The sequence below is a fragment of the Ahaetulla prasina genome, chromosome 8, assembly GCF_028640845.1.
Source record: "Ahaetulla prasina isolate Xishuangbanna chromosome 8, ASM2864084v1, whole genome shotgun sequence".
NCBI classification, from domain to species: Eukaryota; Metazoa; Chordata; class Lepidosauria; order Squamata; family Colubridae; genus Ahaetulla; species Ahaetulla prasina.
In genome coordinates this window covers 2,574,557-2,600,982 of record NC_080546.1, presented here as the reverse complement: position 1 = coordinate 2,600,982, position 26,426 = coordinate 2,574,557, and the positions used below count along the sequence as shown (strand labels likewise).

General features: G+C 47.9%; 1 protein-coding gene across 3 annotated transcripts in view; it reads right to left on the bottom strand.

The window, feature by feature from the left end:
* LOC131203064 (transcription factor COE3-like) overlaps positions 1 to 16,290 on the bottom strand; it is a 93,479-nt gene extending 77,189 nt beyond the window's left edge. The window contains exons 1-2 of one of the 3 annotated variants that reach the window (XM_058192947.1): positions 15,962 to 16,290; positions 14,934 to 15,055 (exon numbers count right to left, since the gene is read on the bottom strand). In XM_058192947.1, coding sequence (XP_058048930.1) covers positions 14,934 to 15,055; positions 15,962 to 16,255 — 416 coding nt within the window. In that variant the 5' untranslated portion in view covers positions 16,256 to 16,290. Of the gene's footprint in view, positions 1 to 14,307; positions 14,329 to 14,933; positions 15,056 to 15,961 lie in introns of those variants that run through there. The other 2 variants (XM_058192946.1, XM_058192948.1) reach the window with 2 other exon arrangements.
* Between the last annotated feature and the right edge of the window lie 10,136 nt (positions 16,291 to 26,426).

Sequence of the window (26,426 nt, the reverse complement as noted above, 5' to 3'; positions counted from 1 at the left end):
CTCCTATCTTGACTGATATAAATACAAACGTTACATATATTTATTTATATAAACTACAAGTTCAGGTCATCCTCTATTACTTCATTGGGACAGTCGCTGCGCAATTCCCTGACAGTTGTTCAGTCTCTTTTTGGAAAAACTCCAGTGATGGAGCACTCACAACTTCTGGTGGCAGGCTGTTCCACTGGTTAATTGTTTTCACTGCCAGGAAATTCCTCCTTATTTCTAGATTGCTTCTTTCCTTGATTAGTTTCCATCCGTTGCTTCTTGTCCTGCCTTCAGATGCTTTTGGGGAACAGGAACTGATATAAATATAAATGTTACATATATTTATTTATATAAACTACAAGTTTATAGAAATCTTGTTTTGGAAGCCCCTCAAATATTGGAAGACTTCTATCATGTCATCCCTAATCCTCCTTTTCCGAACATTTACAGAATACAGAATGACACAGTTGGAAGAGACCTTGAAGGTCTTCTAGTCCAACCCTGAGGTCAAGCAGGAGACCCTATACCGGTCCAGATTGTCCGTTTCCTTTTAAAACCCTCCAACGATGGAGCAGCCACAACTTCTGGTGGCAAGGAGTTCCACCGATTAATTGTTCTAACTGTGAGGAATTTTCTCTTCAATTCCAGGTTGCTTCTCTCCTTGGTTAGTTTCCATCCGTTGCTTCTTGTCCTGCCTTCAGGGGCTTTGGAGAATAGATTGACCCCCTCTTCTTTGGGGCAGCCCCTCAAATAATGGAAGATGCTATCATGTCACCCCGATAGTTCTTCTTTTCATTAAAGTAGAATTAAACCCAATTCCTGCAACCGTTTTTTGTTACGTTTTAGCCTCCAGCCTCTAATTGTCTTTCTTGCTCTTCTCTGCACTCTTTCTAAACATCTTCTTTATATTATGGTGACCAAAACTGGACACAATTACAGATAGTCCTCAACTTACAACAGCTCATTTAGTGACCAAAGTTACAACGGCATGGAAAAAAGTGACTTTTAGGACCGTTTTCCACACTTACAACCACTGCAGCATCCCCCGCGGTCACGGGATCCAAATTCAGACGCTTGGCAAGCGACTCATATTTATGACGGTCGCAGTGTCCCTGGGGGGTGTCGCGCGATCTACTTTTGTGACCTGCTGACAAGCAAAGTCAATGGGAAATCCAGATTCACTTAAGAACCATGTTACCAATTGCAACGATTCACTTAAGAACGGCGGCAAGAAAGGTTGTAAAATGGAGCAAAATTCACTTAACGAATGTCTCGCTTAGAAAGATACATTTTGGGCTCAATTGGAGTCGTAAGTCAAAGATTAACCTGTATTCCAAGCATAGCATTTGGGCTTCCCTGTAAGGACTATAGGACAGATCAAATCATAAATTGCGACTTATTGGACAGATCAAATCATAAACTGCTTTAATAATAATAAATTCAGTAGGGTTTCCATGCTGATCTGTTAGGAAGGGTGATTTTTCCATTCTTTCTATCCACCTTACTGGGGCCAGAAATTGCTGATTTGGCCTTTTAGTCCAAAAAGGGAAGAATAATTAGAGAAAACAGAGAGAGGACAATATTTTTTTCTTTAACAATGCAAAACAAGATTTCTTCCCAATCTGCAACCCACACACAAAAGTGAGGCAAACTTTCCCTTTCTCAGTGCAATTCCCCAAGGAAATAACTTTTCCATCCGCTCTTTTCTCCAAGATCTGTTTAGCTAAGAAACAAGAATACAGAGAGACAAAGAGAGAAAATAGGGCGGTAGTGACGGAGGTAATACAGATAGTCCTCGATTTACGACCATAATTGAGCTCAAAATTTCTGCTGCTAAACGAGACGGTTGTTCAGTGAATTTTCCTTCCAACTGACGACCTTTCTTGTCCCAGTTCTTAAGTGAATCACTGCTGTTGTTAAGTTAGTAACTTCACTTTGTTAAGTGAATCTGGCTTCCCCATTGACTTGGGTTGTCGGAAGGTCGCAAAAGGGACTCACATGACCCTTGGATGCTACGACTGTCATAAATATGAGTCAATTGCCAAGCCTCTGAAGTTTGAGGATGCTGTAATTGTCGCAATTGTGAAAAAATGACCCTTTTTTCAGTGCTGTTGTAACTTCAAACAGTCACTAAACAAACTGTTATAAGGCAAGAACCGCCTGCATTTTGATTACATGACTTTAGGGGAAGCTGCAGCTGACATGTGTGAAAAATAGTCGTAAGTCGCTTTTTTTTTTTTGCACCATACTAACTAAACAAGCAAAGTCTATTTTTAATCTGCAAAGATGGGCCTTAAACAAAAACGTTCAAATTTTTGGGCCAGGAGATAGTTGTGACTCACCGAAACCTTACACACTGCACGGGACTGGATGAAAAACTTGACAAATTGAATCCCACGCTGACTGGGGAATTATGGGAGTTAATAATAATAATAATAATAATAATAATAATAATAATAATAATAATAATAATAATAATAATAATAATAATAATAATAATCATGTTTTAATTTGTATACCGCCCTTCTCCCGAAGGGCGGTGAACAGCAAATAAAATACAAACAGAAACATACACAATAATTAAAACAACCCTTAAAAAACTGATTCAAATTTGCCAGAAAATTTAAAATAACATTACACCCCATAAAAATTACAGAAATTTAAAACCCATCAAAATTCAATTAAAATTTAAAATTTAGAATTTAAAATCAGGCCAGTCCAGCCAGAGTTGAACTCAACTCTGCTTTTCTGGCTCTAAGATCAGCTTGCATGCTTCAGGTAGTTCTTGTCTGATGACCACAACTGATCCCAAAATTTATGTTTGTTAAGTGAGACATTTGTTAAGTGAGTTTTGCCTCATTTTATGAACTTTCTTGCCACGGTGTAGGGGCCTCTGTGGCTCAGACTGCTAATGCAGTCTGTTATTAACAGCAGCTGCCTGCAATTACTGCAGGTTCAAGTCCCACCGGGCCCAAGGTTGACTCAGCCTTCCATCCTTTATAAGGTCGGTAAAATGAGGACCCAGATTGTTGGGGGCAATAAGTTGACTTTGTATATAATATACAAATGGATGAAGACTATTGCTTAACACAATGTAAGCCGCCCTGAGTCTTCGGAGAAGGGCGGGATATAAATGTAAATTAAAAAAAACAACAGTTGTTAAGTGAATTAAGTGTGTTAAGTTAGCAACACGGGTTATTAAGTGAAACTGACTTCCCCATTGACTTTGCTTGTCAGAAGCTCGCCAAAAGGGATCAGGTGTCCCCAAGGACGCCACAATCGTCATAAATAGGAAACAGTTTGATAAGACTTTGAATTTGGACCACATGATCATGGGGATCATGTTGCAAAGGTTGTAACCTGAAAAAGGGTCATCTTTTCAGTGCTGTTGCAACTTGTTCACTAAACAAACTGTTGGAATTTGCGCGCTGTCTGTATTTGAATCCTTGAAAACTTTGGACAATATTGGGCAGAAAAGTTTCAGAATGTTAATGAATTAAGTGGACCAGAAGTATGTTGACACATTGGGTGTGATACAGAGATCTTCTGTGCCAAATGTGCAAGAAAACAACCAAGCTCAGAGAGCACCAAGGATCCACAATCCTCCTCTTCCTCCTCCTCCTCCTCCTTCCCCACCACTCCCTTCTAGCTCTGATGAGGTTACCTAGTTGGGTCATGAAATGTCTGCAAGAAACCTATCAAGCTCAGAGGCCACCAAGGACCCCACCCCACGGTCGTTCCCCCCCCTCCTCCTCTCCTTCTAGAATTGATGAGGTTACCTATTTTGGTATTGAAATATCTGCAAGAAAACTACCAAACTCAAAGACCACCAAGGACCACAGTCTCCTCCCACTCCTCTTCCCTACAAACTCCTTCCAGCACTGATGATGTTACCTAGTTGGGTCATGAAACGTCTGGAAGAAAACAACCTGACTTCTTAGAGAGTACCCAGTTTTTAACCACTCCCTGTTTACAGTTGGAGGATCAGGGATGAATCCCCTTTCAATTTTCCCTGGAATAGTTTTTGGGAATAATTCTAGAGCCAGCATTTGTTCTCCTAAGAGAAAAGATTTAGAGGACCCATTTCTTCTTAAAACAAGCGGGAATTACAGGGAAACTAATAACTCCTCTGTAAGAAAACAAAGTTTATTCATTCCTCACTGCTTCCTCTGTTTATTCTCAACAGAAAAAAAAGAAGAAGAAGCCATTTTTACTAACATTAGAACCGCCGTTTGTTGTGATGGGCATCCTTGGAAGAAGCCACCGTGGAGGATTCTAGAAAGGTGGTTTCTCTCACCACACAGCCCAACCATCCCGATTCAGCCTCCTCCAGCTTTGCCTGACTACAAATCCCATGATTCCCAGCCATTACGCCGGCAGAGGATGATAGCATTACTGGTTTGACCCAGGCAGGAGATCTCATATTACGGAAAACGGAAGCCATCCTGAACTTGGTGCTTCCAATTTAATTCCAGCCACTTGCAGAAATATCCTTCCTTCCTTCCTTCCTTCCTTCCTTCCTTCCTTCCTTCCTTCCTTCCTTCCTTCCTTCCTTCCTTCCTTCCTTCCTTGATAAAATTGTTATTGACACAGACAAACACACACACACACTTATTGCAAGTCTCCTGGAGTTGCAAAGGAGGCTCAGGTAGTCTCTTCCTTTGATTAAGCAAATGTATAAATAGAATGAACATCATACCTTCCTCCTCCTCATTTTAGCCATTGTCTACCCACTGCAGGAGGAAGGCCTCTTCTGCATGTTTCCAGCCCATTCAGTCCTGAGCTTTCTTTGGCCAATGGGGCCCACACTGTGCACTTACTGTCTTCAAAACAACAGAATGACAGGGTTGGAAGGGACCTTGGAGGTCTTCTAGTCCAACCCCTCTGCTCAGGCAGAAGACCCTATACCATTGCAGACAAGTGGTTGTCCAATTTCTTCTTGAAAGCCTCCAGTGATGGAGCGCCCACAACTTCTGGTGGCAAGCTGTTCCACTGGTTAATTGTCCTCACTGTCAGGAAATTTCTCCCTAGTTCTAGGTTGCTTCTCTCCTTGATACGTTGCAAAACCAGTTGCAGGGGCTGGTCTGTCTGTCTGTCTGTCTGTCTCTCTCTCTCTCTCTCTTAGCTTTCTGCTACTACTGACTTCCAAAAGATGATAACAGACACGGCCCTAAAGCTAACAGCCCAACAACACTTCAGCTGTGAGCCTCATGTGACAATGGGGATTGGGTTTCTCGCTTACTGTCACCTGCTGATCCCTCGGGAGTTGCAGGCAGACGGTCTTAATTCCAGTTTTTCATTCCTGTTTTATTTCCTCTCTCTCTCTCACTCATTCTGCTTCTTCGCCGCACCCCACTCAGATATCTCGCTTCGGTTTGTTCCAGAAATTAAATGCAAACCACATTTCTATGAATGCCGCCTCTGGAATCCCTGAGAAGTGTCTGTAGGTACCCAGCGATCCTTTGTGTATCGCCTAAAAAGTTAAGCGACCGGTGCAGAAAGCTGCTGGGTGCATAGCCCGGGTAGTCCTCGACTTACGACCGCAGGCGAGCCCAGAATTTTCCATTGAGATGGTGGTTCAGTGAGTTTTGCCCCATTTTACGACCTTTCTGGCCACTGTCGTTAAGTGAATCACAGCAGCTAAATTAGCAACACGGTCGTTAAATGAATCTGGCTTCCCCGCTGCTTATCAGAAGGTCACAAAAGGGGGATCACGTGACCCCAGGGCACTGCGACCGTCATAAATGGGAGTCACTTGCCAGGCCTCTGAATTTTGATCACGTGACTGCAACGGTCGTAAGGGTGGGAAAATGGTCATAAGCTCCTTTTTCCAGTGCGGTTGTAACTTTGGCCACTAAATGAACTGTTGTGAGTCAAGGACTTCCTGTATCTCTACTGCTGTGTGTATTTATTTTGGGTGTTTTTATTGTTTTGTGTGTGTTTGTGTGTTTGTGTGTGAATCTTTGGAGCCGCTCCAAAGAGCATCTGATCTGTCACTTGAGGCCCCCAACTCTGCTTTCCAACCTGGCAGCCCTCTCTTCGCAATGACTTAGAACTGACTTTCTACATCCAAGGGGGCCAGACTAGATGACCTCGGGAGGGCCCTTTCCATCACACAATCCCACCATTCTTTCCCAACTTGCCTGCCCGCCGCCTTTTCCAAATGTTCGGGATACCGACTTCAAGCGGGGGTGGGGAGGGAAGGTGAGCACCTGACACACACACACAAAACACACCCTGAGCCTAGCCCCTCCGGCAGTGGGGAGCGTGGGTGTGTGTGTGTGCTCGCAGATGGAGAATGGAAAGGGTTAAAAGGGGGAGAAACTGTAAGGAAAGAAACCTTTCCTGCACCTGCATTTAATTCTATCTCCAGCTCCCCAAAGGCCCCAGGAATGAGGGAGGAGGGGCAGCCTGCAGAATGGGGAGTGGGGAGGGGGGGCTCCACCAGTCCCCGATGCTGGAGAGGCTTCCCATTAATAATTCAAAGGAATCAGAGCATTTCCTAGCAAAGCAGACCAGCCTCTGGGCTGTTACAGGAAAGGCACCTCGGGCCCTGCATTGGACCCACCGCCGGGAAGCGTCATAAAACGAACGAAGGAGGATTGCAGGAACTCAGTCAATATGGCTGGTTGCTCCAGGGAAAAGAAGGACCAGGGGTGACATGATAGCAGTATTTGAGGGGCTGCCCCAAAGAAGACGGGTGGGTGGGGGCGTCAACCTCTTCTCCAAAGCACCAGAAAGCAAGACGAGAAACAACGGATGGAAACTAATCAAGGAGAGAAGCAACCTGGAATTAAAGGGAAACTTCCTAACAGTCAGGTCAACTAACCGGCGGAACAGCTTGCCACCAGAAGTTGTGGGTGCTCCATCACTAGAAGCTTTTAAGAAGAAACCGGACAGCCATTTGTGCAGAATAGTAGAGGGTCTCCTGTTAGTGCAGGGCGGCTGGACTAGAAGACCTTCAAGGTCCCTTTCAGCTCCATTCTGATTGGTTGATCGATTGATTGAGTAACTGCAGTTGTTGAGTTGGTGCCAAGATTGTTAAGGAATCTGGCTTTCCCATTGATCTCCGAGGTCCCTTCCAACCCTATTATTATTCTATATTCTAAGTTTTAAGACTCCAACGTCATGAATCAAAGGTTTGTCGCTATTAACTCCTAAACTCTGTGCTATCACCAGATCGGAAGGACTAGGAGCGACATGATCGCAATCTTCCAATATTGGAGGGGCTGCCCCAAAGAAGAGGGAGTCAAGCTAGTCTCCAAAGCACCTGAGGGCAGAACAAGAAGCAACGGATGGAAACTAATCAAGGAGAGAAGCAACCTGGAACTAAGGAGAAACTTCCTAACAGTGAGAACAATTAGCCAGTGGAACTCCTTGCCACCAGAAGTTGTGGGTGCTCCATCACTGGAGGTTTTTAAGAAGAGATTGGACAGGAACTTCTCTGAAATGGGAGAGGGTCTCCAGCTTGAGTCAGGGGTTGGACTAGAAGACCTCCAAGGTCCCCTCCAGCTCTATTCTCATTGATTTGGGGATGCCGAGCTGTACCTGCAGGGAGGTCAACATGCAGCTGGAGATGAGGATCACCAGCCAGAAGTCCGGCTGGAAGAAGAGACCGGACAGACAGTTGTCATATAGAGTCTCTTGGTTGAGTAGGGGGTTGGACTAGAGGACCTCCAAGGTCCCTTCCAGCTCTATTCTGATTGGTTGATCTGACACCACACGTACATACATGCACACACAGAGTAATCCACCAGGCTTCGTCGAGGTCAGCGAGTTTGCAATTTCACCCAACCACCATCAGCCAAAGCAAGCTGGGGGCTGCGTGCAAATTCTGCGAAGATTCTTTCTCCAGCAGGAAACTCGATGTTCAATTGTTTCCTTTCGATATTCCGCTTTCCATCTTCTTGTTTTCAAGAGGTTTTCCTTCTTCACCTCCTTCAGGAGAGGCTCTTTTGCTTTTCTTAAGCAGCCAGGTTACGGAGATTCAAGGCTACCGGTCTTGAATCTCGACTTACAACAGTTTGTTTAGTGACGAAATGGCGACGGCACTGAAAAAAGTGACTTAGGACCATTTTTCACACTTACGACCGTTGCGGCGTCCCCATGGTCACGTGATCAAATATCAGAAGCTTGGCAACTGACTCATATTTATGACGGTCACAGTATTCCCAGGTGTGTGTGTGTGTGTCAGGTGATTCTCCTTTTGCGACCTTCTGCCAAGCAAAGTCCATGGGGAAGCCGGATTCACTTAACAACCACGTGACTAACTTAACAATGGCAGCGATTCGCTTAACAACCGTGGGAAGAAAGGTCATCAACTGGAGCAAAGCTCGCTGAGCAAAGGTCTCACTTAGCAACATAAATCCCTGGCTCAATGGTGGTCGTAAATTGAGGACTACAGCCACAAAACCGTGTTTCTCAACCTCAGGAATTTTAAGATAGGTGGATTTCAACTCCCTAAATTCCCCAGACAGCGGAAAAAAGATGGTGGAAGAAAGATCGTACAATGGGGCAAAAAAAATCGTTTAGTAAAGGTCTCACTTGGTGACAAACTTTGGGCCCAATTGTGGTCGTTAAGTCGAGGACTACCTGTATTCAGGACCACCCACATTTTGCACGGTTCGAGCCTTTTTTCCCATATTTTCACGCCGTAAATGACCGTTTTTGCTTAACAAATATCGGAGTCCTTCTCTAGCAGCAAGAATTTTGCCTGGGACAGCCTGAGCGATTGTGGCTGACAATTCAGCGTGAAACTCAAAGGGATTCTACACTCAGATGGATTCACCCATCTGGCCACTGAATTTAAAAAAATAATAATAAATTCCATGCAATTCCAGCCCTTACGCTGGTGGATTTCGACCGCCCAAATCTTCCTGACACAGGCGAAACCACTTTATTCAAATGCATGCAACACTGCGCCATCGAATGCCTCTGTAGGGCTTGGATCTGAGTGTTGGTGGCTGATTAAATGATTATTTATTTCTATTTATCAGCTCGGCTTAGTGCTGCTGCCGGTTACGGACGGAGCAAGGGGAACGAAGGCAAGGCACAGCTTGAAGGGAAACAAATATTAACTCTGAATGTACCAGCTCCCAGTTTCTCCCATCCAGGACAGATCTGCTAAAATTTCTCCTGAATTGGAATTCAGATGTTAAACATTAAAAGCACAGGAAGGTATCCAGCTCACCAGGACAGAGATGTCCAAGCGTTCATTAGGAATCTTTTTTCTGGATTGCAACTGTAGGAAGGCTGTTTTGAGTCTCTTCTGGCTGTTGCAAGCTGGTTTGCTGGTCGGGTGCACAGAAAGGCCAATTGTATATAAAATAAAACACCCAGCTTTGTCAAAATAAATGAAATAGAGCAGGGGTCTCCAACCTTGGCAACTTTAAGCCTGGAGGACTTCAACTCCTAGAATCCCCCAGCCAGCAAAGCTGGCTGGGGAATTCTGGGAGTTGAAGTCCTCCAGGCTTAAAGTTGCCAAGGTTGGAGACCCCTGGAATAAAGTTCAGCCTTTTTTAAAATCTGGCTTTGAAGAAGACTTTTATCGGAAAAGACCCTGAAGTCGGGAAAACGGCAGAGGATGAGATGGTTAGATAGCGGAAACCAGCATGGCCGCACAAAGAACCCTCTGATAAATGGAAAAACTAAGAGGCCAAGTAGAAAAAGTGGAAAGAGGGGCACATAACTAAAGGCAGGAGAGGAGCAAACAGCCTGAGCCTGCAAAGATGAAATTAGGAAAGCTAAGGCTCAAAAATGAACTAAAGCTTGCGACAAAAAGTTTAAAAATAACAAAACAAAAAACAAAACCGACCTGAAGCTTCTTTCAACCTGTGGAAAACAAGAGAAAAAGGCAAGGACATTATCGGTCCATCCATGGGACAAGGTGACGAGCAAGAGGGAGAAAGTAGAACTGCTTCAGTGGAACAAATGGCCTCGAGAAATTCTGAAGGCTCCAACACTGGAAGCTTTTAAGAAGAGATGTCTCTGCCATTTCTCTGAAATGGGGTAGGGTTTCCTGCTTGAGCAGGGGGTTGGACTAGAAGACCTCCAAGGTCCCTTCCAACTCTGTTATTCTGAAATTCTATTCTGTTATTCTGATAGTGTCGTGGAGACACCGAACATGAATTTGGGCAAACTCTGGGAGACAGTGGAGGTCAAGGGGGCCTGGCGTGCTCTGCTCTATGGTGTCGCGAAGTGTCGGACACAACATAGTGACTGAACAACGACGACAACCAATCTGGCTTTCAGAGAAAGTTCAGTGATATCTCTCAATCTGCAAATTTAGCTAGGCTTTGCTGGGGAACATGATGAACTCTGCAACCCAAGCATCCATCTACCTGTTTTTCACCACACTGGAGTGGAGAGAAAAAAAACAGACCTCAAAATTGAAAGAGAGATGGATAGAAGGAAAGAAAATAAGCAGTTAGATGATACAAGTCTGAACCAAAAAGAAGGATGGAATGAAAGTTGGACGTTTTCTGGTTCACTTAGATAAATCTAGAAAAGATTATGATGAGGAATTTTTTAAAAAGTGGCTCACTCAGGTTCCATGAAAGAGAAAAGCAAGAATATAATTTATGGAGAAAGAAGTGATTTTCCTTCTCCTTTGCACAAGATGTTGAGAGATGATAGATACACACGAGAGGGGGGGTAGATAAGTAGAGAGAGGGGTAAATAAATAGATAAATAGATAGATAGATAGATAGATAGATAGATAGATAGATAGATAGATAGATAGATAGATAGATATAGATAGACAGACATACAGAGATGATAGAGAGAGAGAGATGATAGATAGATAGATAGATAGATAGATAGATAGATAGATAGATAGATAGATAGATAGATAGATAGATGAAAGATAGCAGATAGAGAGAGAGAGAGAGATTAGATATTATATCTAATATCTCTCTCTCTCTCTCTCTCTATCTGTACCGATAGATAGATAGATAGATAGATAGATAGATAGATAGATAGATAGATAGATAGATAGATAGAAATAATAGATAGATTATGATAGAAAGTGAGAGAGATGAGAGAGAGAGAGAGAGAGAGAGAGTTCGATAGATAGATAGATAGATAGATAGATAGATAAAAGAAATAATAGATAGATTATGATAGAAAGTGAGAGAGATGAGAGAGAGAGAGAGAGAGAGAGAGAGAGATGATCGATAGATAGATTATGATAGAAAGAGATGAGAAAGAGATGATAGATAGATAGATAGATAGATAGATAGATAGATAGATAGATAGATAGATAGATAGATAGATAGATGAGAGAGAGAGAGAAAGATGACAGACAGACAGACAGATGAGGGAAAGATAGGTAGGCAGGCATTAAAAAAAGAAAAACAAATAAGAGAGCAACGCTTCTCTCTGAATGAATTCAGCCCAGATGGTTCAAACAAGAATGAGGAATATTTCAAAAATGTGGATGCTCGTAATGACCCAGCACTGCCTTTTTCCAGAGTGACTCCTTGGAAAGTCAGATTTCACTTAGCAGTTGGAAAGCTTCGCTCCAGAGCAAAAAGCAGGGAAAGGGAAATATTGGCACTACCCTGTCGACTCCGGAGAAGCACGAGAGAAACCATCTCTGCCTCTGCCGTCCCCTTCTCCTTTCGCCTCCCATCTTTCCCAACCTTAGGGCCTTTTCCCAAAAAACAGTATTCTTCAAAACCAGATAAGAAGGGCTAAACTCCGCTCCATTTGTTGTGACGGAGGTTTCCTGAGCTCCGTGGGGCCCCTTCCTCTATTCTTTCAGGAGTCTCTCTTCGCTTCTGTCATCGGGCCAAAGCTGCCCACTTACAGCCTGATTCAGCGATGGCTAAATGCATTTTTTTTTTTTGCAGCGTTCCTTGGCCGACTGTCACCCACAAAGCCAGATCTACACACGTAATGCCTTTGCAGGACTCAGCTGGAGTAGCCTAGCCCTGCCCTGGCTCAGAGACCTGAACCGCAATCTAGAAACCGGTGGCACACCGAAAGGAGAACCAGATTAAATCTCCAGCGGTGGGATAGATAGGTACAAACGCACCCGGCCTCTTGGCTGGGGTGATGGATGATCAGAGACTGTCGGAACTGTATGGCTTGGTTCAAGAGAAGCAGCATAAGATCAGAAGATACGGAGAGAGCTGGTCCATAGAAGAGTCCGAAACGATTGAATGGATATCTTCTTTCTTCTCCTTCTCCTTCTCCTTCTTCTGCAACCTCCCTCTAGTCCCGATCCTGGATGATAGTGATGGCCTCTGATTTTTCTCGTTACCGACTACTTATATGATTGCAGAGTAACAGAATAACGGAGCTGGAAAGGACCTTGGAGGTCTTCTAGTCCAGCCCCCTCCTCAAGCAGGAGACACTATCCCATTCTGGACAAGTGACTGTCCAATTTCTTCTTGAAAACCTCCAGTGATGGAGCTCCCACAGCTTCTGGAGGCAAATCGTTCCACTGATTAATTGTTCTCACTGTCAGGAAATTCCTCCTTAATTCCAGGTTGCTTCTCTCCTTGGTTAGTTTCCATCGGTTGTTTCTTGTCTTGCCTTCAGGTGCTTTGGAGAATTGGTGGATTGCCTCTTCTGTGGGGCAGCCCCTCAAATATTGGGAGACTGTTTTCATGCCTCCCCTAGTCCTACTTTTCACTAGACTTAGAAGTCCCCAATTCCTGCAAACGTTCTTCATATATTTTAGCCTCCTAATCCTCTTGGTTGCTCTTCTCTGCACTCTTTCTAGTGTCTCAACATCTTTTTAATATCGTGGCCACCAAAACTGGGTGCAACATTCCAGGTGTGGTCTTACCAAGGCCTTATAAAGCGGTACTGAACGTTTAACTAAAGTCTAAGTGGTAAGGCTGCCAAAAGACTTGAAATATTTGTGCGTGGCGGTGATGGAGGGGGGAAAGAGAGCGCTGACAGAATTGGATCAATTACAGAGCGGTTCGACGATGAGAAAGCGCAAGTGAATGTACAAATTGCGTGGCAGGATTCCTTGGCCCAAGGAGGATGCAGGCCTGGTATCCCAAACTCAAACAGCAGCAAGATAGATGAAGCTGTGGACTTGGGAGACATGATAGCAGTGTTGCAATATTTGAGAGGCTCCCCCAAAGAAGATGGGGGGGGGTGTCAACCTATTCTCCAAAGCCCCTGAAGACAGAACAAGAAGCAACGGATGGAAACTGATCAAGGAGAGAAGCAACCTGGAATTCATGAGAAATTTCCTGACAGCGAGGACAAATAACCAGTGGAAGGGCTTGCCTTCAGAAGCTGTGGGAGCTTCATCACTGGAGGTTTTCAAGAGATTGGACAACCATTTGTCTGAAGTGGTACAGGGTCTCCTGCCAGAGCAGGGGGTTGGACTAAAAGATCTCCAAAGGTCCCTTCCAACTCTGTCCTTCTGCTTACACTTGTACTATATTGCATTTGTCCACATACTGGATCATGATGACATGGCCCAATATTTGATGGGCTGCCATGAAGAAGGTCGGGGACGGGGGTGTGTGTGTGACCTATTCTCCAAAACACCTGAAGTCAGGACAAGCAGCCTAGAACTAAGGAGGAATATCCTGGCCTAGAACAATTAATCAGTGGAACAACTTGTCTCCAGAAGTTTCCCAAGACTGGGAGGTTTTTAGGAAGAGATTGGACAGCCATTTGTCTGGAATTATATAAGGTGTCCTGCTTGAGCAGGGGGTTGGTCTAGAAGACCTCCAAGTTCCCTTCCAACGCTGATATTCTGTTAACTAGCAGATGCCAAGATCCAAATCTGTGGGAATCTTAGGGGGGGGATGGGTTGGGAAGGGGACGCTCATCTTTCTATCGGTCCTCCCCCCCCCCTCCGTTCATTAGCTATGCAACCTAATTCCGATTTCCTTTGTTTAACCAAGCTGAAATCCGTGCCAAGCAAGATTGGATGTCAAAGGTCAGGGGACATTTGCAATCGATAGCAAATCAATTCGAATCCAAAGGAGCGAACTCTCCTACTCATCAAGCCCTGGGAGAAATCATTCATAGAGCCCTTGTTTATTGACAAGCAGGAAGAGCAAGACGAAAGGGAGGTGGATTTGCGATGCGGACGAGTCCAACAACAAAGAATAGAGAGATAGAGATAGATAGATAGATAGATAGATAGATAGAGAGAGAGAGAGAGAGAGAGAGAGAGAGAGAGAGAGAGATCCTTTCGCTGTTTTGAGAACCAGAAAAATCATTAAAGCTACAGAATTTTTTGATTTTTTTTTTAAAAAAACCTAACTTTATAATATAGCTGGAAAGTTGAAAAAAAAAACGGCAGGGATGGGTGTTACCAAAGGAGAACTCAGACTGAACTCTTTCTAGCCGCTTTTCGGTTTTTCCATCCGGAAGTCTTGTTTTACTTTCAAGGAACATTTTCCAAATCACACCCGAAAGAAAACATCACACCAGCCACCTCGGAGTCATCTTCGCACAACCACGGGGCTGCCTTGTCATCTCCTGCAGGGACTTCCAGAGAGGACCTGGTGGTCCTGGAGGAGCACCAACAAAGGGGAAGGTCTACTTGCTCACTTGAGTATTTCGAGGGGGTTGAACAAGGGAGGGTCACCTGCTTAGCCCAAATGCCCCCCCATCCCGAGGACTGATCCTCAAAACTATCCTCTCCCAATCCTCCCCCCCACATCCTTTGCACCCACTCAAGCAAGCATTGCTTAGCAAACCAACACTCCTGGTTTCTTCTTCCACTTCCAGACCAGGGTTCTAACCCTGAAGCAGGCGGGCAGCCCCTTTGGCATTTCGGTGGGTCTCGTGGTGGTGGGGGTGCCCTCTCCTGCCCTGCCCCTCAACCTTTCCGCAGGAGGATGCAATCAAAAGCTCGGCGGGTCTCTAAACCAGAGGGGAAACTGAGGCAGGGAGAGGGAACTGGGTCACCGGCTGGGGTTACAAGGAGAAGGGGCCCGGGGGTGTCTCTTGCGTCCTACCTTTGCAGAGCCGTGTGGGCATCCAAGACACCAGTGGTTTGCATCCAAGACCTGACCGCGGAGAATCCACCTCCGGTCAGAGGCTCTTCTTTCATGGTCAGCCCCCCTCTGGCCAGGCTCTCCTGGATGGAGAACATCAAAACGGCCTTTTACCTCTGCGTCGAGAGGGGTGTGTGTTGGTGTGTGTGTGTGTGTGTGTCGGGTGGGCGCGCGTGTGCCGTCCTCCAACCAAAACAATCCCAGCCCCCGAGCAGGGGCTTGCTGGGGAGGAGAGGAGGGGGCGCTCGGAAGAAAGTTTGGGGTCTCTTGGCTTTCCGGGGCCGGCAGCTCTCCGACGATGACGGGAGGACCCCGGGGCGCGCGACAGGCTGGGGGCAGTGGGGGGCAGAGGCTGAGCGCCGGCCGAGACCCCAACCCACCCTGGGGCGAGAGGAAAGGGGCTGCCCTGGCGCCACCACCTGCCCGGCGCTGCTCCCGCCGCCACGAGGTGTCGGGGTGACAATCCGGGCTCCGGGATGTTTTGCTGGCTTCCCGGCGACTGGGCAGGCAGCAGGCGGGAGGCGAGCGCTGGGTGGGGACGCCTCGGCGGGGAGAGGATGGAGGAATCAGAGAGCAAGGAGCCCCCGGGGAGGGAGGGAGGGGGAGGGGTGGGGAAGGGCGGGGGGCAGGAGGAGGAGGAGGAGGCGGGCGAGCGAGCGGCAGGCGAGGCAGCGGCGGGTAAGCAGGCAGGGCTCCCCCCGGGGCCACGGGGACCACCGGAGCGGAGCGCGCCCGAGATGCAGAGCCCGGGTCCGCCGGAGGTGAGCGAGCGTCCGAGCCGGGATGAGAGGGAGTAGGGGAATAGGGTTGGGGAGAGGAGGAATGGGGAGGGGCTGGGGGCTGGGGAGAGGCAGGGAGGGGAGGGGGCTGGCAAGAGGAAAAGTTGGGGCGGGGGTCTGCCAGAGCACGCGGGAGGGGGAGGGGGCTTGGGGGGGGGTCTCCCCTCCCTCCCTCCCACCCGCCCTCTTCTCGCCGGCTGCGGACTTTACCGGAGCCGCGGGCAGGTCGGAGCGCGGTCCGGGGCTTCTTCCTCCTCCTCCTCCTCCTCCGCCCCCCCCATTGGCCGGCAGGAGCAGGAGCAGCAGCCGCCGCCGCGGGGCCCCGGGGAGCAGCCCGCCGGGCGGGGCGCCCGCCGCCCGCAGCCGCCGCCTCCTCCTCTGCCGCCTCCGCTGTTGCTGCTGCTGCCTCCGACGGCCGGCCTGGCCGCCCTGCCGCTGCCCGCCGTCCTCCTCCTCCTCCTCCTCCTCCTCCTCCTCTTCTTCGTCCGGCGGCAGCAGCAGCATCAGCACCGCCAGCCAGTGCGGCGCGGGCCCGGGCGCAGCTTCCAGCCGCAGGGGGAGCGGGCCGCCGCCGCCGCCGCCCCCTCCCGCCGGGCCGAGCCGGGCCATGCCGCCTCCCTCCGCCTCCCCAGGGAGGAGGGGGCTGCAGCCACCGGGCCGAGCAGGCTGACATCATCCGGGGAGGGGCGGACTCCAGGGGACGGACGGAGGGGGCGGCGGCGGCGGCGGGATGACCGCGGAGGGACGCGCTGGGCTCGAAGACCCTCCCCGGTCCTCCTCGCTTCCCCCGGGATCCCTTGCCTCGGTCTTCGCCGCCCCCCCTCCCCACTCGCAGCCCCCCCAAAAATCTCCAGGCTGAGAAAGTGCTTCTCTCGTGCCGGGAGCCCCTCAAAGTTTCGCAGGCTCCCCTGCCCCCGCGTCACCATCCATCTCTTCCTCCCCAGGGCTCTCCGTTCCCCGAGACCCCCCTTCAGGGCCCTATCCGCAGCCCTCCCCTCACTCCCCATAGCTCCCCTTTTCCTCCTTCGAGCTAAGAAGGGTCCTGCAATCTCTCTCCTTTTGCGTTCAGGCGACCCCCGCAGAGACCCGCATCCCAGGCCAAGCTAGGATAACAGGTTAACAAGGTCGGAAGGGACCCTGGAGGTCATCTAGTCCAAGGCTCTCCAACCTTGGCAACTTGGCAAGCCTGGAGGGCTTCAACTCCCACAGTTGAAGCCAGCAAAGCAAAGCTGGGTGGGGAATTCTGGGACTAGAAGTCCTCCAGGCTTAAAGTTGCCAAGGTTGGAGACCCCTGATCTAGTCCAAAACACAAACCCGCCCCCCCAGGCAGGAGACCCTATGCACCATGACTGTTGGAGCAGCTTGATCCTGAGTAGGGCGAAGGGAGAAACAGAGCATTTGGAGGCCCTGCAAGGCATGTCAACGTGGTTGTTGGCTTGTAATCAACCAGGTTTGGTGAGTTGTCTGAAGCCAGCCAATGTGCCAAGGTAGCCAAGTTTCGCAAACAGCCTCAGCTGCTCCTACTTAACGTCCTTTGCCCTCCCTGTTGTCCATCCCGAAAAGTGTTTAGGAGGGTTGGTACAACTTTCCTTGGAGGGGGTGTGGGGTGTTTGTTGAACCTCCTCACCTTTGCAGGATTTTATTCCTTGGGATTTTTAAGTTTTAAGCATGACAGGTAGTTCTCGATTTACAACGGTTTGTTTAGTGACCATTTTGAAGTGACAACGGCACTGGAAAAAAAGTGACTTTATGATCGGTTTGCACACTTAACAACCATTGCAGCATCCCCTGGGGCAGGGCTGGGCAACTATGGCCCCTTTATGACCTATGGACTTCAACTCCCAGAATTCCTGAGCCAGCATGCTGGCTCAGGAATTCTGGGAGTTGAAGTCCATAGGTCATAAAGGGGCCATAGTTGCCCAGGGCCGCCCTGGGGCCACGGGGTCCAAATTCAGGACGCTTGGCAACTGACTCGTATTTACGACGGTTGCAGAGCACCGGAGTCAGATGATCCCCTTTTGCGACCATCTGATAAACAAAGTCAAGGCAGAAGCCAGATTCACTTAACAACCATGTCACTCACTTAACAACAGTAGTGACTCACTTAATGACTGTGGCAAGAAAGGTCATAAAATGGGGCACAGCTCACTTAATCAATGTCTCGCTTGGCAACAAAAATTTGGGGCTCAATAATACAGGTAGTGCTCTACTTACAACCACAATGGAGCCCCAACATTTCGGTTGCTAAGCGAGACAGATGTTAAGTGACTTTTGCCCCCATCTACGACCTTTCCTGCCACTGTTGTTAAGTGAATCCTTGCTGTTGCTTAAGTTAGGAACACGGCCGTTAAGTGAATCTGGCTTTCCCATTGACTTCGCTTATCAGAAGAAGGTTGCAGAAGGGGATCGCGTGACCCCGACCGTCATAAATACGAGTCAGTTGCCAAGGGCCTTGAATTTTGATCAGGTGACCTACGGGGATGCCGCAACGGTCGTAAGTGTAAAAAAAGTGCCGTTGTAACTGTCACTAAAACAAGAGTTGTAAACTGAGGACTCTGTATGTTTGGTGTGGAGACAACCGCTGGGACCGCTGAGTTAGAAATCTTGATCTCTAATTACAACAATATTCGGTTGTTTGTACACCCACTAAAATCCTCTGGGAAGGGGGGGGGGACAGTTATAATTGCCTCCCTGCCCCTCCCACCATGCATCCACCCCACCCCCATTAATTGCTCTTGGCTCCGATTGCTTGAGGGCTCAACCCAGCGGTCTCCAAACTTGGCAGTTTTTACGACTTGTGGACTTCAACTCCCAGAATCCCCCAGCCAGCATGCTTTAAGATGGGTGGACTTCAACTCCCAGAATCCCCCAGCCAGCATGCTTTAAGATGGGTGGACTTCGACTCCCAGAATCCCCCAGCCAGCATGCTTTAAGATGGGTGGACTTCAACTCCCAGAATCCCCCAGCCAGCATGCTTTAAGATGGGTGGACTTCAACTCCCAGAATCCGCCAGCCAGAGGGCTTTAAGATGGGTGGACTTCAATTCCCAGAATCCCCAGCTTCATGCTTTAAGACGGGTGGACTTGACTCCCAGAATCCCCAGCCAGCATGCTTTAAGATGGGTGGACTTCAACTCCCAGAATCCCCAGCCAGCATGCTTTAAGATGGGTGGACTTCAACTCCCAGAATCCCCAGCCAGCATGCTTTAAGATGGGTGGACTTCACTCCCAGAATCCCCAGCCAGCATGCTTTAAGATGGGTGGACTTCAACTCCCAGAATCCCCAGCTTCATGCTTTAAGACGGGTGGACTTCACTCCCAGAATCCCCAGCCAGCATGCTTTAAGATGGGTGGACTTCAACTCCCAGAATCCCCAGCCAGCAGGCTTTAAGATGGGTGGACTTCAACTCCCAGAATCCCCAGCCAGCAGGCTTTAAGATGGGTGGACTTCAACTCCCAGAATCCCCAGCCTGCAGGCTTTAAGATGGAGGACTTCAACTCCCAGAATCCCCAGTCAGCATGCTTTAAGATGGGAGGACTTCAACTCCCAGAATCCCCAGCCAGCAGGCTTTAAGATGGGTGGACTTGACTCCCAGAATTCCCCAGCCAGCATGCTTTAAGATGGGTGGACTTCAACTCCCAGAATCCCCCAGCCAGCATGCTTTAAGATGGGTGGACTTCAACTCCCAGAATCCCCCAGCCAGCATGCTTTAAGATGGGTGGACTTCGACTCCCAGAATCCCCCAGCCAGCATGCTTTAAGATGGGTGGACTTCAACTCCCAGAATCCCCCAGCCAGCAGGCTTTAAGATGGGTGGACTTCAACTCCCAGAATCCCCCAGCCAGCAGGCTTTAAGATGGGGGGACTTCAACTCCCAGAATCCCCCAGCCTGCAGGCTTTAAGATGGGAGGACTTCAACTCCCAGAATCCCCCAGTCAGCATGCTTTAAGATGGGAGGACTTCAACTCCCAGAATCCCCCAGCCAGCAGGCTTTAAGATGGGTGGACTTCGACTCCCAGAATCCCCCAGCCTGCAGGCTTTAAGATGGGTGGACTTCAACTCCCAGAATCCCCCAGCCAGCAGGCTTTAAGACGGGTGGACTTCAACTCCCAGAATCCCCCAGCCAGCAGGCTTTAAGATGGGTGGACTTCGACTCCCAGAATCCCCCAGCCTGCAGGCTTTAAGATGGGTGGACTTCAACTCCCAGAATCCCCCAGCCAGCATGCTTTAAGATGGGTGGACTTCGACTCCCAGAATCCCCCTGCCAGCAGGCTTTAAGATGGGGGGACTTCAACTCCCAGAATCCCCCAGCCTGCAGGCTTTAAGATGGGAGGACTTCAACTCCCAGAATCCCCCAGTCAGCATGCTTTAAGATGGGTGGACTTCAACTCCCAGAATCCCCCAGCCAGCAGGCTTTAAGATGGGTGGACTTCGACTCCCAGAATCCCCCAGCCTGCAGGCTTTAAGATGGGAGGACTTCAACTCCCAGAATCCCCCAGTCAGCATGCTTTAAGATGGGTGGACTTCAACTCCCAGAATCCCCCAGCCAGCAGGCTTTAAGATGGGTGGACTTCGACTCCCAGAATCCCCCAGCCTGCAGGCTTTAAGATGGGTGGACTTCAACTCCCAGAATCCCCCAGCCTGCAGGCTTTAAGATGGGTGGACTTCAACTCCCAGAATCCCCCAGCCAGCATGCTTTAAGATGGGTGGACTTCGACTCCCAGAATCCCCCTGCCAGCAGGCTTTAAGATGGGAGGACTTCAACTCCCAGAATCCCCCAGTCAGCATGCTTTAAGATGGGTGGACTTCAACTCCCAGAATCCCCCAGCCTGCAGGCTTTAAGACGGGTGGACTTCGACTCCCAGAATCCCCCAGCCTGCAGGCTTTAAGATGGGAGGACTTCAACTCCCAGAATCCCCCAGCCTGCAGGCTTTAAGATGGGTGGACTTCGACTCCCAGAATCCCCCAGCCTGCAGGCTTTAAGACGGGTGGACTTCGACTCCCAGAATCCCCCAGCCTGCAGGCTTTAAGATGGGAGGACTTCAACTCCCAGAATCCCCCAGCCTGCAGGCTTTAAGATGGGAGGACTTCAACTCCCAGAATCCCCCAGCCTGCAGGCTTTAAGATGGGTGGACTTCGACTCCCAGAATCCCCCAGCCTGCAGGCTTTAAGACGGGTGGACTTCGACTCCCAGAATCCCCCAGCCTGCAGGCTTTAAGATGGGAGGACTTCGACTCCCAGAATCCCCCAGCCTGCAGGCTTTAAGATGGGAGGACTTCAACTCCCAGAATCCTCCAGCCAGCATGGGGAATAATGGCCGCAAAAGGTGATCACATGACCCTGGGACACTGTGGCCGTCCTAAATATGAGTCAGTTGCCAAGTGTCTGAATTTTGATTCAATTTTGATCACGTGACCATGGGGATGCTGCAAAGGTTGTAACTGTGAAAAACCATCCTAAATCACGTTTCAGTACCGTTGTAACTTTGAACGGTCGCTAAACAAACTGTCGTAAATCGAAGACTACTTGTACAGATGCCGAACACGCCCCTCTGGACGTCTGTGGGGCTGAATTAATGAAGAGCTTGAGGACTGTAAGTTGTCTTCGATTTCCAACCATTTGATTAGTGACGGTTCAAAGTTGCAACAGCCCTGGAAAAAAAAGGTGACTTACGACCAGTTTTCACACTTACGACCGTCACAGCATCCCCATGGTCACATCGGACAAATTCAGACAAATTTGGCAACTGGCAAGTACTTAATGACGGTTGTCGTATCCCGGGGGTGGGTCACGTGATCCCATTTTGCGACCTTCTGACAAGTAAAATCAATGGGGAAGCCAGATTCACTTAACAACCATGTTACTCACTTAACAACGGCAGTGACTCACTTAATGACCGTGGCAAGAAAGGTCATAAAATGGGGCTCAGCTCACTTAACAAAGTTAAGTCTGGGAGTTGAAGTCCACAAGTCTTAAAGGGACCCTGCTCGAAATTGCTTTTTTCACTGCTGTTGTAACTTCAATCGGACACTAAACAAATGGTTGTAAATCAAGGACTACCTATATTTCCTGCTTAGCAACAAATATTTTGGGCTCAGTTGCACTCATAAGTTGAGGACTGCCTATGGTAAGTTTTGTACCTGCTTAGCTGCAGGAACAGAGCGAGGTGGAGGAGACCTCAGGTAGTTTTAATCCTTTTTTTAAAAAATCATTTAGTTCTTTACTTTTCTAGTATTTTTAATTTTTTTCCCTAAAATTTCAGCTCTCTGCACTCGCATCCCATTCCGGCTCACTTTATCTAGATTTCTTCCAAATTTATTCATTTATTAGATGTTTCAATCCCTTATTATTATTATTATTATTATTATTATTATTATTATTATTATTATTATTATTATTATTATTATTATTATTATTATTATTATTATTATTATTATTATTATTATTATTAACTCATTCGTTTACTGTTCTTTTTTTCTTAAAAAAAAATCTTTCTCTAAATGGTGGGGGGGTGTCTTCAACCTTGACAACTTTAAGTCCTGTGGACTTCAACTCCCAGAATTCCTTAGCCAAGGTATTCTGGGAGTTGAAGTCCACAAGTCTTAAAAGGTCGGAGACCTCTGATCTAAACCAGGGGTCTCAACCTTGGTCCTTTAAGATTGGACTTCAACTCCCAGAGTCCCTCAGCCAGCAAAGCTGGCTGAGGGACTCTGGGAGTTGAAGTCCACAAGTCTTAAAGGGACCAAGGTTGGAGACCCCTGCTCGAAATTGCTTTTTTCACTGCTGTTTGTAACTTCAATCGGACACTAAACAAATGGTTGTAAATCAAGGACTACCTATATTTCGACCCCCGTCTGGAGGAATAGATTCAAATCCGAGGTATGTGGGCATCCGTCCCATCCCAAAGGGGCCGTGATAGCTCAGGCTGTTAAGAAGCCTGTTATTAGAACACAGCAGCCTGCAATTACTGCAGGTTCGAGCCCGGCCCAAGGTTGACTCAGCCTTCCATCCTTTATAAGGTAGGTAAAATGAGGACCCAGATTGTTGGGGGGGCAATAAGTTGACTTTGTAAAAAAATATATATACAAATAGAATGAGACTATTGCCTTATACACTGTAAGCCGCCCTGAGTCTTCGGAGAAGGGCGGGATATAAATGTAAACAAAAAAAAAAAATTGAAAAGGTCCCAACAGGCGCTGGAAGAAGGTTGGGTGGAGATCTCTGCGGTAAAGAAACCAACGTGACATTATCAGGAGCCAAGCTTTAATGGAGAAGGACTTTATGTCCAGGGAGAAAGAAGGAGATGGACATGTGGTTTTGGAAGACGTATGTCCAAGATCGCTTGACCTTGCATGAAGAAACACGGGTGTCTCTTTCACACTTAATAACCATCAAACATGTCGGATAAAGGGAGTCCGGAACGTCATAATTCCTATTAGGTCTCTCAAGGTGCCCCATAAGCCAGCTCCTTGTGGTATGGCTATTGGAAGAAGCCCAAAAGTCAAAGCTGAGCTGGAACACCATCAGACCAGGGGTCTGCAAACTTGGCTCTTTTAAGACTGGTGGACTTCAACTCCCATATGGATATATCATTGGTTCAGGTTTTCTTAGGCCTCACAGCCGTGAGAACTTGACTTAACCTTTTTCAGTGCTACATGACAGAAATGATTTATGGTACCCATAGCATTGCATCCTCAAGTTAAGTTTTGCTTTCCCTGAGTTAGGTTTCTAGTTTTGCTTTCCCTGAGTTAGGTTTCTATTCAGGTGAAATGTATGATTTCTTGTAAAACAGGTGGTATTTTGCTAACACGTATACTCTGACGCTCGCTGATTGGTAACTTTCTATATGCTGCTTGCTTGCTTGCTGTAGTTACCCCTCCCTGTAAAAACTGCTTAATAAAAGGGGACACAACATCACCCCGGGACCTCTCCTCTTCGTGCTCTCTCATCTTGAGAAACTTCTAGTGTGGTGTCTTTTATTCGGCTTCTTTCGTCCTTGCGAGGACCCCCTAAATTGTCTTGGCGAGGGCTGAGACTCGTTCCTGCGGGAACCCAGGACAACATCAACAGGGAACCTTGGACTACAAATACGTGTTGCAGACCAGCTGCGACACTCCCAGAGTTCCTCAGCCAGCAAAGCTCTGGGAGTTGAAGTCCATCAGTCTTAAAAGTCTTAAAAGAGCCAAGTTTGCAGACGCCTGCGCCAGACCTATGGAGAACTGTGGTGAGTATGTCCGGTCTAAGTCAAGAACTTATGAGATCTGCGGCTCATGGGTGAAATCCAGCAAGTTCTGGAGAACCAGTTACGGAAATTTTGAGTAGTTTGGAGAACCGACAAATACCACTTCTGGCTGGCCCCAGAGTGAGGTGGGAATGGAGATTTTGCAATATCCGTCCCCTGCCACGCTCACCAAGACACACCCACAGGACCGGCAGTAAAAAAAAAAAATTGAATTTCACCACTGCTAGGATGTCCTCTTAAGTGACGGATGCAGCTTTTTCCCTGGTGAAGAAGGTAAGGTGAAGGTAAAAGTTCCCCTCGCATATATGTGCTAGTCGTTGCCGTCTCTAGGGGACGGTGCTCATCTCCGTTTCAAAGCTGAGGAGCCAGCGCTGTCCGAAGACGTCTCCGTGGCCATGTGGCCGGCACGACTCAACGCCAAAGGCGCACGGAAAGCTGTTCCCTTCCCACCAAAGGTGGTCCCTATTTTTCGACTTGCATTTTTTTACATGCTTTCGAACTGCTAGGTTGGCAGAAGCTGGGACAAGGAACAGGAGCTCACCCCGTTACACGGCAGCACTAGGGATTCGAACCGCCGAGCTGCCGACCCTTTTGAGCGACAAGCTCAGCGTCTTAGCCAATAAACCTCCTCATCCCCTGGAGAAGGTAGGGGGGCCCTAACTCTCAATGGGCCTTCATCAAAGTCTCTTTAATCTGCATTCCTCCAGGGTTGAGTTGGCAGAAAAAATAGGCCCGTGTAATTTGCGGTAACCAGATGATCGAACTCTCATCCACCACACAAGGATAAAATTTGTGCAGAATTTTTATCCTTACAGTTTTACGACGGATAATTTAAGGCGGCCATTGAGAAAGCTCCTCTTTGTTTTCCCTCCCGCCTGGTAGCAGCTGCTGGCCCAGAAGAAGCACCACCAATCACTCTTATTATGGTCTACAAGTTGCCAGAGAAGGAAGAGAATGGTTGGGAAATATTACAAGTCCCAAAGGTTGGTTTTTTTTCCTTCTCCAAGAGGCAACTGGATTTTCTTGCTTCCCCCCCCCTTGAAGACGTTTTGCTTCTCATCCTGGAAGCTTCTTCGGTTCTGACTAAATGGTGGAGAACGGAAGGATTTACATTCCTCACAGTCCTCTGGTCGTTAGTACTCTCTCTGCTAAATGGATTATGGCTCCGAGTCAAAATGTCAATTGTCCTGGGCGCTTGGAGAAACCAGGAAGGAAGGGAGGGAGGGAGGAAGGAAGGAAGGAAGGAAGGAAGGGAGGGAGGAAGGAAGGAAGGAAGGAAGGAAACAGCAAAAATTCTGCCTTTCTCTCCTTCCACTTTTATTTTAGCAGCTCCTTATTTTTGTAATGGCGCATCTGGCTGAAACCAGCTTCCATGCATTTATCCCCATCCGTTATTTTTGTAAGGGGAGCGTGAGGGATAAAATCTATTCCTTGCATTAATTCCAAAACCGTTCAACATGCAGCCTTTTTTTCTTTTTTTTAAAAAAAGGGAAAACTTGGAAGTTTAATATACCAATGGAAGAGACCCGACGGGAGCACTGATGAGGTTACCTAGTTGGGTAATGAAGCGTCCGCAACCTTAGAGAGCATCAAGAGACTTCACAAAATTAATATATTCTGGAGTCCTCGATGCTCTCTGAGCTTGGCGGTTTTCTCGCGGGACGTTTCATCACCCAACTAGGTCACATCATCCATGCTACAAAGGAGTGGGGTTTGAAGAGAAGAGGAAGACTGTGGGGTCCTTGGTGCCCTTCTTGGAGACATTTATTGACACCATTAGGCAATATTGTCAGTGCTAGAGGGGAGGGGAGTTTACTGAGAGGAGGAGGGAGATGGAGCACCTACAACTTCCGGTGGCAAGGAGTTCCACTGATTAATTGTTCTAACTCTCTTCAATTCCAGGTCGCTTCTCTCCTTGATTGATTTCCACCCGTTGCTTCTTGTCCTGCCTCCAGGGGCTTTGGAGAATAGGTTGACACCCCCCCCCCTTCTTTGGGGCAGCCCCTGAAATACTGGTTGACCGCGATCGGGTTGCCCTTAGTCTTGATACAGAATAAGGAGAGTCGGAAGGGACCTTGAAGGTCATCTAGTCCAACCCCCTGCTGAAGCAAGAGAGCCCCAAGCCATTCCGGACAAATGGCTGTCGATCTCATCTTTAAAAAACCTCCAATGTTGGAGCCCCCACAACTCCCGCCGATTAAGTTCAGCAATAGATCTTGACTTGACAAACACACAACCACACACCAGGGTGGAAGGAAGACAACCGAGAACCGACTTGGGTCACAACCGAGATATTTTAGAGAGTCAAAGAATCCGTTCATACCGAAACAAGCCCAGTTTTTGCCTTTCTCCCCACCTCCTCCCCTTATTAAAAAGTTCACCCGTGTAATTAAATCCCTTTGGTAAAGTTACGCCAACTTTGGCACGTCAAGTT